At 48.1% G+C, this 18,411-nt stretch overlaps 7 protein-coding genes across 7 annotated transcripts; 3 read left to right on the plus strand and 4 right to left on the minus strand.

Moving 5' to 3' along the window:
- Window positions 1-768: 768 nt before the first annotated feature.
- N7479_010673 (fatty acid desaturase) lies at window positions 769-2,506 on the plus strand (the record flags this gene model as incomplete). Its single annotated transcript, XM_057258364.1, has 2 exons — window positions 769-962; window positions 1,033-2,506. The coding sequence occupies 2 exons, from the start codon at window positions 769-771 to the stop codon at window positions 2,504-2,506; spliced, it is 1,668 nt and encodes a 555-aa protein (XP_057105822.1).
- A 1,082-nt stretch (window positions 2,507-3,588) lies between these two features.
- N7479_010674 (putative serine/threonine protein kinase (Nrc-2)) lies at window positions 3,589-5,591 on the minus strand (the record flags this gene model as incomplete). Its single annotated transcript, XM_057258365.1, has 3 exons — window positions 3,589-4,448; window positions 4,508-4,681; window positions 4,739-5,591. The coding sequence occupies 3 exons, from the start codon at window positions 5,589-5,591 to the stop codon at window positions 3,589-3,591; spliced, it is 1,887 nt and encodes a 628-aa protein (XP_057105823.1).
- An 884-nt stretch (window positions 5,592-6,475) lies between these two features.
- On the minus strand, window positions 6,476-9,409 carry N7479_010675 (uncharacterized protein; the record flags this gene model as incomplete). Its single annotated transcript, XM_057258366.1, has 4 exons — window positions 6,476-6,956; window positions 7,014-7,319; window positions 7,374-9,138; window positions 9,328-9,409. 4 exons carry the CDS (start codon window positions 9,407-9,409, stop codon window positions 6,476-6,478), a joined length of 2,634 nt encoding a protein of 877 aa, XP_057105824.1.
- Window positions 9,410-9,744: 335 nt separating this feature from the next.
- Window positions 9,745-11,484, minus strand: N7479_010676 (uncharacterized protein; the record flags this gene model as incomplete). Its single annotated transcript, XM_057258367.1, has 1 exon — window positions 9,745-11,484. One exon carries the CDS (start codon window positions 11,482-11,484, stop codon window positions 9,745-9,747), a length of 1,740 nt encoding a protein of 579 aa, XP_057105825.1.
- Window positions 11,485-12,968: 1,484 nt separating this feature from the next.
- Window positions 12,969-16,123, plus strand: N7479_010677 (uncharacterized protein; the record flags this gene model as incomplete). The annotated part of the gene is given in 6 exon segments (XM_057258368.1): window positions 12,969-13,131; window positions 13,274-13,758; window positions 13,826-14,479; window positions 14,534-14,977; window positions 14,995-15,785; window positions 16,075-16,123. The coding sequence occupies 6 exon segments, from the start codon at window positions 12,969-12,971 to the stop codon at window positions 16,121-16,123; spliced, it is 2,586 nt and encodes an 861-aa protein (XP_057105826.1).
- A 130-nt stretch (window positions 16,124-16,253) lies between these two features.
- N7479_010678 (putative TFIID and and SAGA complex TAF10 subunit) lies at window positions 16,254-17,167 on the plus strand (the record flags this gene model as incomplete). The annotated part of the gene is made up of 2 exons (XM_057258369.1): window positions 16,254-16,532; window positions 16,730-17,167. The coding sequence occupies 2 exons, from the start codon at window positions 16,254-16,256 to the stop codon at window positions 17,165-17,167; spliced, it is 717 nt and encodes a 238-aa protein (XP_057105827.1).
- A 615-nt stretch (window positions 17,168-17,782) lies between these two features.
- Window positions 17,783-18,358, minus strand: N7479_010679 (mitochondrial 37S ribosomal protein uS19m; the record flags this gene model as incomplete). Its single annotated transcript, XM_057258370.1, has 4 exons — window positions 17,783-17,825; window positions 17,919-18,101; window positions 18,224-18,239; window positions 18,316-18,358. The coding sequence occupies 4 exons, from the start codon at window positions 18,356-18,358 to the stop codon at window positions 17,783-17,785; spliced, it is 285 nt and encodes a 94-aa protein (XP_057105828.1).
- Window positions 18,359-18,411: the final 53 nt, after the last annotated feature.

The following is an 18,411-nucleotide window of genomic DNA, read 5'->3' on the forward strand; positions in this document are numbered from 1 at the left end:
AGGTTAGCCAATATCTCAATCTCATTGCGAATACGAATCGCCACTTTTGAATACAATTGTCTTTTGAGGTTTTCAGGGGTGAGGGAACCAAATGTAATTCATTTTTAGGGGGAATGGAGAATGGAGAATATCCTCTGTGGATTCTACTCCGTATTTAGTTTGATTATTCAGTGTACTATTTAGAAACGTGCCATGCACGGAGTAGAGTGGAGTAGAATTTTCGACATGGGATAGGGGAAGGCTAATTCTAGAGATCTAACCTTTCAATTTCCGACAGGGGCACCCAAGGTTTAAGCTTGTTTTAGCTCGACTTATCAACGGGACATACAAAGTATGGTATAGTTGACGAGGTACGCGTATGGACCATATTTTATCTTTCGCCACAGTGCCCACAGCCCTGTCACACTGCTTTGATTCCGAGGTCCAATAACACTTTACACACCTCAACATCGCACTTCGACCTCTCCACTTCATTCCCCATGGAGTTCTCCCGTGTCCACATCTCGGTTGGACAGACCAATTTACACTGCCCCCTTTGTGTCTGTCCCCTGGGTCGAAACAAACGGAATGTCTTGCGCTACGTACTGCCGCGCTATGTTAGGCTAGGTAACTTAATAGATTAATCGAATCATCAGTAAAAAAGCAAAAAGAGATGCCCCCAGGGAATTGTTCCTTATAATTGTCTTAATGCCATATCCTTCTCTTATGTCAAACCTTTTGACCGAGAAAAATAACGGCCATATCTCATCGGATTCCTCCATGAGCAAGATGTCCACCTCAACTAAGGCTAGGGACAATGTCTTCTCCAGACGTGAGATCGAGGGCATGCTTGCTGAAGACAAGTTGATTATCATTGTCGACCGTAATGTCCTCAGACTAGATGCCTGGATCAAATATCACCCTGGAGGTGATATGGCTATCAAGCATATGATTGGAAAAGATGCCACGGACGAAGTAAATGCGTGAGTCTCCCAAAATCTCTCTGCTCTTGTTCAATTCAATCGGCGCATTATACTAATACTCCTTTGAAAGACTCCATTCACAGGAAGCCCGTGACCGCATGATCAAGTTCAAGATTGGCCGAGTTGAGGGCCGTTGGACCAACTTCCTCCCTCCCATCCAAGGAGGCAAATTCCGCTCATTAATCGAAAATGAGTTCGAGGAAGAAGACCTGATGAGCTCAGAGCTCTCAAGCGAAGAGATTTCAGCACCACCATCTCCCATATTCGAAGCCGAAGACGAAAGATTGGGCTTAAGACGCAGACTATCAGTATCAACAATCGCATCAGCAGTCAGCGCCATCCCTTCAACAGAAGACAAAGAAAACAAACCCCGAACCTACGTGATTGATGCTCGAACTCAAGAGGAGATTGAGATGGATTCAGTCAACTATCCCCCTCTTGACGCAGAACACCAAGAGTATGTCACAAAGAAATACCGCGAGTTGAATCTGCGTATCCGTGCAGCAGGGCTATATAACTGCAACTACAAAGCCTACGCTATAGAGATCAGTCGATACTCCCTCTTCTTTGGGCTGTTCCTCTTCTTCCTTAAACATTCCTGGTTCTGCACATCTGCTTTCTTCCTCGGCTGTTTCTGGCACCAACTTGTCTTCTCTGCCCATGATGCCGGCCACATGGGTATCACACACAACTATCAGATCGATACCACCATCGGCATGATCATCGCCGACTATTTGGGCGGCCTAAGCCTAGGCTGGTGGAAGCGCAGCCATAACGTGCACCACATCGTAACCAACGCTCCCGAGCACGATCCCGATATCGAACTGATGCCCTTCTTCGCGCTCTCGCACCGCTTCTTCAGCTCTCTCCGCAGCACCTACTACGACCGCATCATGGACTACGACGCAGTGGCCCAGGTCACCGTCAAATATCAGCACTATCTGTACTACCCCATCCTACTCTTCGGCCGCTTCAACCTCTACTTCCTCAGCTGGGAACACATCATTGTCGGGCGCGGGCCGAAACACGGCGCCGGCTGGTGGCACCGCTGGTTCGAGTTCGCCGGCCACATTTTCTTCTGGATTTGGTTCGGCTACGGCGTTGTCTGGTGTAGCATTCCCACCTGGTTCAACCGTGTTGTCTTCGTTCTGATCTCGCATATGGTGACTTCACCGCTACATGTGCAGATTACCCTGTCACACTACGCTATGTCCACTGCTGATCTCGGCCCGCTGGAATCTTTCCCCCAGAAGATGCTCCGCACTACTATGGATGTCGACTGCCCGGAATGGTTGGACTTCTTCCATGGCGGTCTCCAGTTCCAGGCTATTCACCATTTGTATCCTCGTATCCCTCGGCACAATCTGCGCAAGACGCAGCAGTTCGTTCGAGAATTCTGTGAGGATGTGAAGATTCCATATGCGGTCTTTACTTTCTATGACGGTAATAAGGAGGTTATTGGTCGGCTCGCAGACGTTGCCAGACAAGCGAAACTCCTGGAGGAATGCCGCAAGGCTTGTGCGGCAGATCCTCATATGCATTGAAGATGTTCGCTCTTTTGGAGTTGAGCTTCTTAGATACCCATTATGTAGTTTGCACAATTTTGCAAATTGGGCTTTGAATTGCGTTATTATATTGTAATTATCCAAGCGAAACTCATCAAATGTTAGACATGGAAAAGCCAATTTTACCAAAATGATCTCTCAAAGCCGCATAAGCGTACTTTGCTTGTAACTATTTTATAAATTCGTTTTTTCTTCTTCCAATGCTCATGGCCTGGATTTCGAGTATACTGTGCTCTATTCTATAGAGACTTCGCTTTTTTCTGTGAGCCAATCGAGGTTTGCCATCACACTATTCTTAGAGATGCCCTTCATATAACATATCTCTGTATTGTAACACTCTTATTTCCATGAATTGAGGCCTGTTTACAGGGTGCGAAATGAGAGGCGCATCCGCTTGAGATAAGTAAATTAAACGACATGGATAAATCATCATATAGTGAATCAAAAGCCAAAAGCTTCTCAAAAAACTTGGCTTCACAACAGTGAACTTCAAAACGTAAATTTGAGATTGAAAACAGCAAGTAGTAGTTGAGCCATACAAATGTCACGCTGAAGGAGTAACCCGAAAAGGTGAATCCCTAACGCCGTCCGCTGCGAAGTAGGATAAAAAAGCAAATGTATAGCACAGTTTTCAAGGAGACGCGCAAGGGAAAAACAAAAACAAAAACCACCAGCCCAAACAGGTTGCGACACGAACCATGTGGCAATGCCAACGAACGGTTCAGTGTCGATTCTATGTCAAGCCTGTATTGGAGGCGCAACGAAGCGTGATCCAAGGCCTTAGGATATGAGGGAAATGCAATATGCAAAGCAATCAACAAGCAATTAAGGCATAACAATGGAATGAAAAAGAAGAAAAAAGAAAAAAGCTCGAGTAGATCCACCAAGAAAAAAGTCCCGAAACACTCCATACACCCAGCGAGGATTGCAATGAAGAAGAATATCATCTAAATACAGTCGTTAATGCATCATCGTCGTCAGCGAGCCGACGCACATACGGCTGTTTTCCTCGTGTATCGGATAAAAGAAACAAGTGACAAAAAAAGAAAAGAACTCAGGCTTTACATATCCCCCTCGTGGTGAAGGGTGACACTGTTGAACTCCTCGAAGGGATCATTGAGTTCGCCGTTCGGGGTTGCGAGGCCTGAATCCATTGGAACACCTTTCATCCTGCTAGAATCGGTGCCGCCAATATCTACGCTAGCGCTCTCCTTGACATTGCGGAAATTCACCGTATCCGTGCCAACACGACCTTGGTGGGGAATCATAGGTGGCTTCATGTGACGAATGAGTGCCCATTGAGTCTGCCGGAAGAAGGGGTGAGTTTTGACATCGGAGGCACCAGCGCGGGCTCCTAGGCGCTTGGTTTCATCCTTGATCAGGAGTTTGCGGATCAGGGACTTGCACAGGTTTGATATCGGTTGCATACCCGAGTGCTCTGGGAAATTCACTTCATCCCGCAGAATGCTGGCAAACGTCGCGTTTCGGTTCTTGCCTTTGAATGGAGTAGTGCCGTACAACATTTCGTAAATTAGAATGCCCAGGGTCCACCAATCAACGGCGCTGGTGTGACCACACCCCTTGATCACCTCGGGTGCAATATATTCTTCCGTCCCAACAAAAGAATTTGTTCGGAAATCGGCAATACATGACTTGGTATCAATCGTAGGCAAACCTGTAGTGGAGTTGCCACCACTGCGTGCAGGAATCATTGTTGGGGCACCTCCGGGTCCAGATTGCTTCGATAGATCGAAATCAGAAAGCATGATATGACCAGACTGGTGAAGAAGAATATTTTCCGGTTTCAAGTCACGGTAGATGAAACCCATGAGATGGAGATATTCCAGCGCAGCAATAACCTCTGCGGCGTAAAAGCGAGCTGCATCCTCGGAGATACTCTTGCCGGGACGGGTTTGCAGGGCTAGAGATGCACAAGTCAGCAATAAATACTACAAAGATAAGATGTAAAGGTAAACGCACTCCTGAAGAACTCGCCACCACTGCAATACTCCATGCAAAGATACAGATAATCCTCCGATTGGAATGAATGATATAAGGTGACAATGAACGGGTGATTGCTGGTAGCCAGAATCTCTTGTTCGGCCAAAGCTCGTTTAATCTTGTTCCGTTTGATCATCTCCTTCTTGCTCAAAACTAGCCGCAAGTTAGTATGTGGCGCCGTACAATCGTTGATCAATAAGTAAAACATACCCTTCATGGCATACAGACGGCCCGATTTCTTCTCGCGCACCAGATAAACTTTGCCAACATCACCCTTGCCGATAAGCTTGATCTTGTCAAAGCTAGCAGGGCCGACCTCCACATTTCGAACTTTAATGGAGTTCGAACTGTAGGTGCGGCGGAAAGCAGCGTTACTGCCGAAATCTGAACTAAGTGAAGAAGGTACCGCGAGATTGAACTCCTCGCTGTTTGGATCTGCGAGACCCATTGATCCGCCCGACTGTTCAACCAGGGGCTCCTTGCCCAGTTCTGCTGTCTGAGGGCGGTTACCCTGACCAGTTGTAAATAGACCTTGGGCATTCGGAGCGGAAGCCACACGTCGTAACTTGCGCGCTAATTCCTCTTTATTTGCAGTGGTCGCCTGTTCTACTGCCGAGACCCCTGTGACTTGCAATTCAGGAGTGTCAGGGGGAGAGGATGGCACTGATCCATCATTGCGGTGTCGCAATGCTGGCTGGCCCTGGTGGGCGAAGTATGGGTTGGCGGATGCGGTAGGTGACATCGCATCGTCGAGGGGGTTGCCTTCACTAGCAACGGTTGTTGATCGATTGCGGCCTATGCCTGGCAAGAATCGAGACTGCCGGGCAGCAGGCTTCTCGTTCTTGGTCGACCCATGGCTATCCCGTTCGCGTTCGGTACTTCCGGAGGCGTTGGGGGAAGAGTGGCTGCTTGAACTGTTGATACGGAAAAAATTCTTGATCCTCGTAGGCAAGTGGCCGGACTCGTTGGAGTGTTTTCGTGAGGGAAGGGAGAGAGCGGGGAAATTCCCGCGCTTCTCATTATTTGTCACCGCCGACGGACTGGAGGCGAAGAGCTGCGTCATATTGGGTGGGTCGCCGATATCAAAATCGAGACCGAAATGACAGTCACCTAGGACCTGTCGAAAAGATGATCCGAAGGGTGTAAAAGCAAGGCGTGAAGTGGGTGAAAGGGCGGTAATCTTCCAAATGCCAAGTGCTGCTGGCTGGGGATATAATGGCGCGGCGGGGGCAATTGTTAGTAACAAGTGGTACAACGGGGGATGTCCACCCAAAGAACTCAAACGACAAAAGCCACGAAACCTAGGCTCATGGATAAGGCGACATGTCAGAACAAGTAAAGAATGAAGATCAAGAATTGAGAAACCAGGAAAAGAGGAGGCAAGGAGGTATTTCGAGTGGAGAAGGACGCGGAGGCCAAGGCTTAGTCATCTAAAATATGGGCAGGGCAATCCCCGGGGGGCCATGTGTCCAACGTCCAACTACGTCAGGAGTGTTGAGAATAGTTTGAGGAAAACGCCATAGATATGCTTAGAAACATCAGTCAGAGATAAGTCATTTCAATATGACTTTACCGTAGTCAACAGTATTCTAAATATAGAGAGAATTCCTCAATTCAGGAACTGCCCAGGTGGCGATATCCCGAGTATAAATAACTCTCCAGGGCTCTACAATGTACCGGTCCACGTGATAATAATAATAATAACTTCATTCCGCTAGAAGAATATCGGTAGATAATAATACCATAAGGCCATACAACATACAGATCCATGTTTCATCCCTTCGATATCGTTTCCTCTCACTCGACTTGAACTTGATCCATGTTTTCTATCTTTTTTTTGATGTTTTTCTCTGGATTTTCTGCTTTCATCATTTGAAACTTCGCGAACTTCAGGAACAAATACGTCTGGGCTCGATTCCTCATACCCAACGTCATGGTGGCATAGTATCAACGGTGACGAAGCGCGTTGATTCTGCTGATGTTCACAATAGCGGGCGCAGTATGTCTGATACTGGCATCAATCAACTGCGGATACGCAGGCAAGTAATTGGAGTTTTGCTGGCTGTCTGGTGGGTTGAAACCAAGAATAACTGTTGCAGGTACTTCGTCTCTCAAGTCTTCGATCAATCTTGATGAAGTTGAGAGTGAGCGGCGGGCATTTCGGATATTTTCACGTGCATCATGTCGTCGACGGGCATCCAGACTCGATGAGATCATACGAGACCCAGTCCTGCTGCTGAGACCACCCATACGGCGAGCACCTGACCTCGAGACTAACCTGCTTGGGCTATTCCGGGAAAGTGGGCTCATGCCGAATGGGCTATACCTACCGAATGGGCTATTTCGAGCCAAGAGGGGTGTATCCGACATGTCGTCTGGGTAATCACTTCCGAAGCCGTTCATTGTCAGGGTGACACTCCCATTGCGGCTACTATGTGTCAAAACTGGCCCTTCACACAAACAAGTGAGCTCGAATGGGACTTACCTGTGACTCATGCCATCCTCCGATTGTTCAGTGAAAGCGCCTCCTCTGTGTTCACCGGACTCTTCCACTTCCCAATCACCGTGCACATCTAACACAAACATATCGAAAAAGTTCTCCAGAACCCCAGTGCTTCTGCGCTGCTGATCAAAGGAAAGTCCTGAGACCACGTCTTCAATCGATTCAGTTCCGGGGCGAGAATCTTTTACCACTTGTTCCTCTTCATCTGAATGGTCTGGAACTGATACATCGTGGAGCTCATTCTGAGTTGCATTCTCTTCAGTTGGATAATTCACTTCATCTTCATCACTGCGGCTCTAGAGTTAGCATTCTCCCAATGCTGATCTGGGGCCAAGAACTTACATGCTAAACACAAGGGTTGCTTCAAGACTCTCATTATCTGCAGCTGTGCTAGCCAATCTGGCGGTGTGTCCTTCATGTTGAACTTCAGTAATGGAATGCAACGGCGATCTATGGTTGTAGACATTGCGGCCGAAGTTTCGAGGCACGGTTTCGCTGATACGCTTTCCATTTCTCGGACGGCGTTCTGTCCATGTCTCCTCGGGGATCCATGATATGATGCTTTCCGTCTCAGAACTCATTTCAGGAGAAACGTAACCGCCCAGTCGGCTGTCAGCATCAAAGAGCAAGTCATTGCCTTGCCTAGGCGGATCTCCGCTTGTCCCATTCATACCATGAAAGAAATCTGATTGTCTGTCAACCTGAATCTCATTGAAGAATGAGGTTCGTTTGTTTGTGTTGTGATTTCCATCTCCATGATTACGGATCAACAACTCTGCGGTTCCATCAAGCTGCGTGTTATCAAAGCCTGGATCATTCCCGTTTGTGCGGCCTGCTCCATTACCGTTGTTGTTGTTTGTTGTTGATGGCTGCCTCTGGAATTGAATGGGATGGCCAGTATCCGGGTTAATGATCTCAACTCGACGATTGGTGTTGGGACGCTCAACCTCATTGGTACCATCAGTCGACGGGTTATCATGTGAACCACCACCGATCGTTCTCTCTGTTTCCGCTTGAACTTGGGCGTGATTTCGATGTGCTGGATCCACGGCAAGACCTGCTGAATAACCGGGGTTGTTCACGCGAATTGCCTCGGCATAGTCCATAAGCATATCGTGTTCATCAAGAGCGTTGAGCACTCTTGCTCGTTCATTGATGTTGTAAACACGCAACTTATAATAAGGATCGTCAGGTGAAATCTGTGGGTTTAGAGCGATCACTTCGTTAACCTCCTCCAGATATTTCCCATGATTCCGGAGTTTAGCTTTCAGTCGCGATCTTGCCTCAATCATGGCTTCAAAGCCGCACATCCACGACGCTTTCACATATTGAACATAAAAGTCGCAAGTTCGGAACATACCAAACGGGGACATGACTGACAAAAACTGCGCAATTGCAGTATCCTCATGATGAATTAGACGCTCGATCGACACCCATCGTGCCCGGCGCTCCTCAGCCTCGCAGGTAGGCTCATGGCTCTGCACTGCGTTTGGAGTATGGGGAATGAAATCTGTATTGACTTCGTCTAGCAGTTGGTGCTCAATCCATTCAGCATATGGAATGTCTGGGTCCATTGTTTGGGGAACAGTCGAATCCTGTGAATTGACAGGAGCTGCGAACTGGGATGTGCTTGCCAGCAAAGGCGATGGCAACGGATCCTGCAAGTTATTATCAGACTCTGTGGAAGAACGGATAATTGCCAAGATATCTTGTGCTGCTCTATTGTGACCATCACTCACAAGTGGACCATCAACAAAGGTATGCGAACCAATGGATTCATCGTCATTCATTACAGTCCTCGGCGCAAATGAAAAGCCACCAAGACGGGGTGGCTTTGGTGGCTCCATTGGAACGATTCTTCCCCCAGCTGTGACTCGCTGGTGTTTCGGGGAAGTGTGCTTTTTTAGAAACTGAGCAAATCCTGCATCCCTTGTGGAGAACACAGGCTCAGATGGCTTTTTGCTGGTACGGGTTGGGCGATTCTTGGAGGTTTTCGATGCCGGATTTTTGTTCGGTCGCAATGACCTAGCTGACTCTCTGTGTGGCTGGTTTCTTGGGGTTTCTGAAAGGATAGGCTTCTTTCTTCGACCAGGATGCAATATTCTGCCTGTGTGAATGGTCAGCAAGACTCTTTTCATCGGGTTATGTAGAGTCGATGCAGCGTCGATGGGTCCTGAGACCTATGGCAGCTCTGATCGATGTACTAGAACCTAGTTCACACCAGCAACCCAATTGGATCTTCAGCTCTTTGAAAAAGATCATCGAAGATCAAGAGCATCATCAAAGGGAAACTCACAGTGTTTGGCTTGACTGGTCCACTTGATGTGCACACCTGTATCCTGGCACAATGCCAGCAGTGTTGGCAGGTTATACCTCATTTTGTTCATGGGGATGGAATATTTACCTGTCGAGAATGATGGAAACGATGCAATTCGATGAAAAAGAGTTTCTGAGGTGATTCGGGTGGAAGGTACAGGGTTGAGGAGAAGGAACGAGGGCTCGAGGCTATTCAGAGATTGGGGTCACGAGGTCTATACTCGACGCGTCTGTTACGATCCAGCACGCGTCGATGTTGGCTACAGTAGACTTAACCAGAAAAAAGAATGCTCGAGGAAGGCAGAGTTGGAAGACAACAAGTTCGAAAAAGAAAAGGTGTTTGGTTCAAAAATACGGCGACGACCTAATACGATTCTCGGCGACGACATAATACGATCTATACACTCTCCCGGGCTTTCACAGGCTGCATACCATTGTACATATCACAATCCTCTTCATGCTCCTCAAAAGGCGAAGTCAATTCCCTGCCATCGGGCTGGATATCCTCAATCTCTTTTTTTCCCGGTCCCATCTCCCAGCTTCCAGTGCATTCGTGGCCCTGCACAGCAACACCAACTCCGGCAGCAAGACCAATGGATGCTTGCGTATCGTTGGCCTTGGAGTTTCCCCATATGGGTTCACCGAATGACACATCGGTATCGCTGGCAAGTTTACCAGAGCCTTTGAACCCTCCCAGACTTCCTTTGTTTGGGTTGCGCTTACGAGCACCGCACATGAGAAACACAATGATTGCTGCAAATCCAACAACAGCAAGAGTTGTAACAGCACCAATGACTCCGGCTACAGCGGGAGCCATTTCTTTGTTCTTCTTCCATGGCTGAGATCCAGTCTGGTCGAATACTCCATTGCAGAACACGGATTCGGCGTTACAGCGGAGACACCATTCCTGGGTTGAGGCCACGACAAATGTCTCCAGCTCGGAGTGGAATTCAGTATACGGGATTGAGCTTTGGCTAGGACCGTGGCCAAATAGAGAATACGCTTGGAAGTCGGTGGTATTGTCGGTCCCGTTGTGAAGCAAGAATCTCACATACAAATTGTCAATTCCAGGGTATGATGGATACAAGTTGCTGCTGTTCTCGAAGCTGTACAGCTCGAAAACGAACGAGCCACCTCGTACCAGGCGGGAGAAGAAGTTAGATTGGTGTTGGTTTGCGAGTCCCACCACAGACGACAGGGCAACAGCTGGCTCATCGCCACCGAACAACAGCGTCATCTTCTGCCGGGTGCCACTTTCCTGGATGTTCAGATCAAAGGCTTCCAGAATGCTCGATGCCAATGTCTGCCCTGCAATTGGACTGGCTGCTCCGATTATAGACCCACTGGAAGATGATTGTTGGCTGTTTGTGCTCCATAGGTACTGGTCCGCTAACAAGCGAGCACGGAGGATGTCGGCCTGATTCAGAGTTTCAAACAAACTGTCATTGTGCACAACTTCATAATCCAAATATTCCGAGATTGAAACGGCATTCGTATAAGTTACGGAAGATGCGTCGTAGACGTCAGATAATGCCAGTCTCCACAGTTTCCTATAAAAGGCTTCTGTGTCTCGCGTGATATCCTGGGCTTCGTCGCTGTTACGGTATTCATCCTCGGCGGTGTGATACATGCCACACATTGCATGACCTTCAATCAAAAGAGACTGTGGATCTCCCTCACCAACGGTGACGATCCGAGGATATTGGTATCCGTTCAATGGCGCCTGTGCAAACGATCCGTTCGCAATCTCGGTACTCGGTATGTTCATTGATCCGAGTGGTGGGTATAGACCCTGCATGAATGCTTGCGCGGAGCCAACAATATTCTGCTCCGTTGTCGAGAGCACATCCACGTCATTTGAGTCCAAAATGATTGGGGATATGTTCTGGATTCCAGTCTGGGAGCCTGCGACGGTTGATATATAACGATAGCGGAAAGCCGATGCCGCCGCAGCGAGTTCGCTGGCTCCATAGTCGGTCAAAGTCCGAGAGCTGGTGAGTGCACTTGGCTTGCTGTCTCCATAGACAGTAAATGCAAAGACTCCCCACACTTTCTCAGTGGAGTGGGAGTCTTGAGCTGAAACCATTGCCGGACCCTGTAGGGCCAGGAGAGCGATGGATAGGCCGAAGGTCAACATGTTCTTCTAAGCATTGAAGAGGAGCCTCGAGTAGATTGATTAACTTCCTTTAAACCCTACGGGGGGGGAACCACTTTGTAATAAAGAAACTCAGGCCTCCATTGCCCAGATCGAATCGTAGTGTTAGGGCTGTCGGGATATCAGGAACCAAACGATGAGATATCCGCTTTTGAGGACCGGTACTACCCAGGTATCTACTGGAAGTAGACATACTGGCTTTCTATACGTGGAAATTAAAATTGAAGGCACTGTAACTTTCGGGTTCCTCGGATGATGGGGATGAGCTGAATCTTGACGACATTAATCATAGATACAAATGACCTCAGCAGCTTTTTTGTTTTATAAAGAGGGATCGAAAAGGATATTTATTCAAGGAGTCCCTGAAAGCTAAAAGAAATACCCAATTGATGCCAATAAGATTCCGACAAGTCAAATATGATATATATTGCCCAGTAGGATAACTTCATTGAATTTGTAGATTCAGAAAGTATCATAATAGGATCTTCTAAGGTTGAATTATTGTGTGGATACCTATCACAACTCGGATTTGATACTAAAGTGACATTTTTGATAGAATTGGCAGGTTCAAGGTTGCATTTATATCCAGATGAAATGGGATTGATGACGCGCACAAATTATCCGCAAGGCTGAGTGGACGGAACTTCTATATAGATCAACCTCCCTACGTACTATTCTATTAATCAAAGACAACAGTATATAAGGATCGAATATCGTCTAAAAAGCACATCCATCAAAATATTATGTAACATATATGTAGGCATCATCAGTAGACAAATCGCCCAAGGTACTAATACGCTAGTCTTAGAACGGCGGGTTCTGCCCAGGTTGCCCCTGGATGTACCTGTCGACCTAAAATATAGGTACCATAGGTTTATTCCTCTACATGTAATGCGAGAAAGAGGAGAAAAAAGTTGGGATGATGCCTATATGATTATGTAGTATTTTCTGTGCCCGTTCAACATTGGAAGCCAACAAGAGAGTATGTGCTAACTATCGTAGATCTGATAGTCGATAAGAAATCGGATTATTTCCCCGCATTCTTCCAAGGAACAGTCGAGCTACATAATACATATGTAGATTATTTCAATAAGAGATGGGTTTCATGCTAGGCTTATAAGCTGAATCAAAGTACGGAGTACAGAGAAGCTATTCTGCATAAGTGGATGATATATGTACGCTTCCCCTGGTGTGCTAGAGCCTAAAATACGAATGATGTACCGTATGTAAAACACACAAAAAAGATACCTGTGTATTGACGATGTAAATATACGCACATTCATCAATTTATCCACGCACCTTCTTCACCAATATGTCCTTCTCTCCTCTCCATCTACCTCGCTCCCATACATCTCCACGCACCCTTTCTTCAAGGCCCACGCTTCCACTCACCTTCCCCGAAATCTTACCGCCTGGCAGAAAAATCATCTTTTCGCTCCTCCATCCTTCTTCCGCAAGCCCTACAAATGCGCCCTACCCCTAAGCCCTCATTTCTGCTCTCGGAAGTTGATACCCCGACCCCAGTCAGGCGCTTTGTCCAAATGGTCGAGACTCGAGGCGCGCGGCCATCATTTGATGGCCAGGAAACATCTGACTTTCCTCCTTTTCCCTCTGATGGAGGTGACATTGGTAAGTGTTCTCTTCAAGCGCCTCATCCGATCGTCCCGTTCACCAGTCTCGACGACTCCCCACCCATATCTATCGCCCTCACCGCCAATGAACCTCAATGTAACCTTGAAATCAATACTCACCATTTAAATTCGCACTATAGACCAAAAAGTGCCCCATTCCCTTGATGATGAGGAACATGGCTCGCCTCCGGCTGCCAAAAAGCGCCGTACAGGCGATGGCCCCGACGGTGATATGTCTCTGCCCAACGAAGTCATCTTGATGGCCGATCAGCATGGCCCTGGTCACAAGATTGAAGAAGAATTGGCCTCGGCTCTGGGTGAAGGCGTTATTGATACCGTTGAGCACACCGATCATAATGTAAACCAAACTCTTCAGCATGGCACCCATGACACCCATGACACCCCTACTGGAGTCACAACCACCCAGGACGGTACTGATCTCAATACCGATGTGGCTACAATCATTTCCGAGATCATGGATCACACAGAGCGTCAGGAGCAAACCGTCGCAATGGGACCTCAAGAACTACCACCGTCGAATGATTTCCCGGGAGCCAGAGGTTTTGCTTTCCTCAAGGCCAACTCTCACCTCAAGATTCAGAGTCTTCCTATTCTAGACAATCTCGTGAGTGGAATGGATACTATCTATGTGATGATTTGTTTGTTCTAACATTTACCCAATCACTTTCTAGTCTACGCAAATCTTGTCGTTCCTTTCCAAGAACACCTACCAAGACCTCACTGCTATGGTTTCCGAACCGGACTCCGAAAATGGCCAAGCATATGCAACCATGCGCTCCTTGTTTGATCACACAAAGCGAGTTTACACCGTAAAACACTCATTCCTTCAACCTACGGACCTTGAAATCACAGATCCTTCTCAAGTTGATGTCATTCGCAAAGCAAACCTGGCTTCCTTTGTCTCTAGTATCTTCGGGTCTCAGGAAATTGGGTTTGCGGACCTCAACGATCATTTCTTAGACGTGTTCGTCCCTGAAGGCGGTCGTTTACTAAAGGTTCAAGGTGCTTTGTACCTTGAACTCAAGACGCAGGCTTTCATCGCGGCTATGCATAACAAATCTCTCACCCGTACGCAACTCCTCTACAATCTGTTTCCAGACGACATGGAACAGCGATTGCTGGCGAGACGTCCTGGTACCCGACAGCTGGCACCATCTGAGACAGATTTCGTGAATCGTCTCACCTCTCGGCGTGACATTCTTCTCAATGAGATCAACAATGAGGAAGCGCTGAATGCCCTGCCGGATAAGTATCATTGGGAAGATTTCCTCCGAGATCTCAGCTCCTACATTTCCAAGAACTTTGATGCTATCAACACTCAGCAGGTTCGTTCTTGCTTTTATGTTTCTCAAATTTATGCGTGTACTAATATAATCTAGGGAAAGAAAGCTGTCAAGGGACGTCAGCCCTCGAGTTCAAATGGTGATGCTCACGAGTCACCCAACACCACCCACCAGGGTCAATTCTCACTCAATCAACAAGTTGAAGTTCCAGTGGACCGAAACATGCATGGTGACCTTGTCGCACGTGCTGCCCGAGCTGCACAGATTGCCCTACAGGGTCATGGTCTCCGACGTTCTCAGCAGCAGTCGCAACAACAGCATCAACAACAAACCCAACAGCCCCAGTCTCAGGCTAGTCCATCGCCTCTACCGCAGCAACCCCAGCACCAACAACAGCAACAACAACCACCGCCACAACAACATCAACCACAGCAGCAACAGCCGAACCAAAGCGAGAACCAGTATCTTCATGGCTACACCGCTGCACAACAACCGCAGCCAGCTCACCAACAATATCATCATAGTCCCACCCCCCTGGAGGTTATCAAACACAGCAGGTCTCTCCTTTGACTTTCCAGCAGAGTCCATTGCAGGCCACCTTCCAGCAATACAACCCCAATGCAGCACAAGCTATGCAAGCCAGGGCAAATGGCATGTCCTCCAACCATGGATACATGCCGGGGATTCCCCATTACTCTCAGTCACAGCCCACTCAGGTCCTCTATGAACGTGCCCGAATGGCTGCATCCGCAAAGTCTTCTCCGACTAGCCGCAAATCCGGTCTTCCCAGCCAACGTCGACCTTGGACCACCGAAGAAGAGAACGCGTTGATGGCAGGCCTAGACCGCGTTAAGGGCCCCCACTGGAGTCAGATTCTTGCTATGTTTGGACCTGGTGGAACGATCAGCGAAGCACTCAAAGATCGTAACCAAGTGCAGCTGAAAGACAAGGCTCGCAACCTGAAGCTTTTCTTCTTGAAAAGTGGAATTGAGGTACCATACTACCTGAAGTTCGTCACTGGCGAGTTGAAAACCCGCGCTCCCGCCCAGGCAGCTAAGCGGGAAGCCCGCGAAAGACAGAAAAAGCAGGGCGAAGAAGACAAGGCTCACGTAGAAGGAATCAAGGGTATGATGGCCCTTGCTGGAGCCCATGGGGCGCCCGTGTCGGGCCATGATATGTCCGCATCGCCTAGCCTTCCACCGGATGCCAACAGCCAATCCGTGTTTGATCAAACCGCGGAACAGAACCTGATGCAGACTCTGAGCCAGGAGGTCCACGGAAGTCAGTACCCTCAGCAGCATGCTCAGCAAACCCCTGACCACATCGATCCTCATATGCAATTGGGACAGTAGATTGTCACATGCACCCATTTATCTTGTTCTTTTAGCTTTTCATCCGCAAGCCTCGTCATGAGCTTCGGATTTGCAATTTTGTTTCGGAGTCTAGGGCTTGAGATTTGTTCCTTCGGGAACCACATTTGTTTTACTATGGGATTGCCACATTGCGCCGGGTTGGGCCATTGCTTTTATTGCATTCCAAGTGTATGAATACATAGTGTTAGAGTTCAAAATGAATAATGAAAAAACAACACTTGTTTTTATAGATGTAGAAGTCGAAGTATAGGTTTTGAAAAAAAGCCCCCCCGAGGTCCACCTAGGCCAGGTGGTCCGTGCACTATCCGTGTGACTTTGAATCTCCCTATAAACGAACGCATAACCGCCGCAGCCATTGATTGGCCTTGTACTTGGAAGTCTGCAGCCCAGTCTCAATTAAAAAAAGAATACTTGCAGGGGGTTTCCGCCGATATTTGCCCACCATGGCCGACTCTCAAACATCGCAACCTCCACAACCCACACCTCAGAACGGATCACAAGAACATCCCCCTCCGTCCGAATCTGAAGATAACATCAAAACTGAGCCTGATCTTGATGCTTCCATCGAAAAAGACGTCGAGATGAACACCGAAAACCAAGCCGGAGCGAACCCGAATGCCACGGCGCCTGGCCAAGATCCCATGGCCCCTGCGCCAGAACCCTCCAAGAAGGAAACAAGCTTGCGCGAGTTCCTAGGCAAGATGGATGAATATGCTCCAATTGTAAGTCATTTTTGAAACAAGACTGTAATCCCTCTGAGCTTCCCCTGATCGCCTGGTCACATGGTGGATCACGATGTCCCCGCCACCATCGATCTACCCCAACCAAGCACATGTGAAACCAAGACCCACGATCCAAAACACAAAATCCATGAGATACCCCAAAGAAAAGCAAGAGAAAACTGACCCTCGATCTCCAGATTCCCGACGCAGTCACCGCTCACTACCTCACTCTCGCCGGCCTCCCACCACCAGGCACAGGGCCCGGCCAAACCCCACCTCACCTTGCGCGCCTCTTGGCTCTCGCCGCGCAAAAGTTCGTCTCAGACATCGCAGCAGACTCGTACCAGTTTGCCCGCATCCGCGCATCAAACAGCTCCTCTGCAAACAACCCCATCGGCAGTCTAGCAGCTGCAGCTGGTCTCGGCGCTCCGGCTGGCGCAGGTGGTGCCCCAGCTCCTGGCGGCGATGGCGGAAAGAGCAAAGCTGGAACCCATCTCGGTATCCAGCGGCCTGGATTTGGAGGTGGTGGTTCAGGTGGCTCTGGTCAAGGACGCACAGTGCTGACCATGGAGGACTTGGGCATGGCGGTTTCGGAATATGGAGTCAGTGTGAAGCGAGGCGAGTTCTACAGGTAGTGCGGTGATGGAAAACTGGTCTTCGGGGGGTTTCTCATTTGTGGCCTGGTTTTTATTTGCACTTTTTCACTCATTTGTCTTTTGCGTTTTGAGAGTTATGGCGTTTCAGGTGTGCAAATGGTCTTGAGTGACCCGGGATCATGACTGCATTGCTAGTCTGGGCTGGTGGCTGGGCGGATCCAATGGATGGCGTTCTCTTTTTTCTTTTTACTTGTGATTTTCTTGGTTACTACATGAATCTGTGTATGCAATGCTACAGAACCTAGTTATGGAATGATATGAAATATGTCCTATGTGTTGCTGGTTTGGAAATATGTATTGGAATCCATAAGAACACAGTATATCAACCCAGGCCTAGTGATTAACAGGGTATTGACACATTTCAATTACTATGTAGGTTCTATATTTGGGTATTGTATACGAGTCGCATTGCACTTTGCGACTTGCGGTTTGCATCTAGGAAAAAGAAGAATGTATATTGAACTCCGACCCAAAAGCAGCTAATGTCACATGGAACCCAACGATATATCTGTACATGGTGTAGCAAAATAAAGAGATGCAATGCAGCTCTCCTAGCGCAAAGAGGTATCTGCACAAGGCGATCATGCGAATCGTTTATTTGTTCTTAGACTGCTTGTATGTGAAGCGCTTGCGAGTTCTAAAAGCAAATGGAATGTTAGTCATTAACAACATCAACCCGAACCTGCTCATCATGCTCATGCTGAACAGGCGTAGAAAGATGTATACATACGCAACATATTCTCCAAGCTTCCGTCCGACCATCTCCTCTGTCACCTGGATCTCGACATATGTCTTGCCATTGTGCACAGCAAAGCGTAGACCGACAAAGTTTGGGAGGATGGTTGCGGCGCGTTTCGTAGTGCGGATCGGGGGAGTGTTGGGTGGAGGGGGAAGGGTCCGAGGGAGAGGGAGGCTGTTTTGGATATCCAGTTAGCTTTTAGTTCGAGTATGACATATTCCCATTATGAGAAGATTTTCTAGGTCAAAGATAGGGCGGGTTTGGTTTTTATTCGGCATGGATTGGATGTGACGTACGGGACGATGTTTGGGCCTGTTGTGAGTGTTAGCGTGTGGTCTTTTAGGAATTGATCCTGGAATATAGATCTTCGAGATCTAGCAAGGCTCACCTTTCCAGACCGACCGGCCGAAAAGGGCGCGTGTGGGGAACATTTTGACTTGAGGGTTTCCGCAGCTGTAATTCCACGATGTTGAAGATCAATGTC

The sequence above is a fragment of the Penicillium vulpinum genome, assembly GCF_028829585.1.
Source record: "Penicillium vulpinum strain IBT 29486 chromosome Unknown utg000004l_segment0_segment0, whole genome shotgun sequence".
Classification (NCBI taxonomy): Eukaryota; Fungi; Ascomycota; class Eurotiomycetes; order Eurotiales; family Aspergillaceae; genus Penicillium; species Penicillium vulpinum.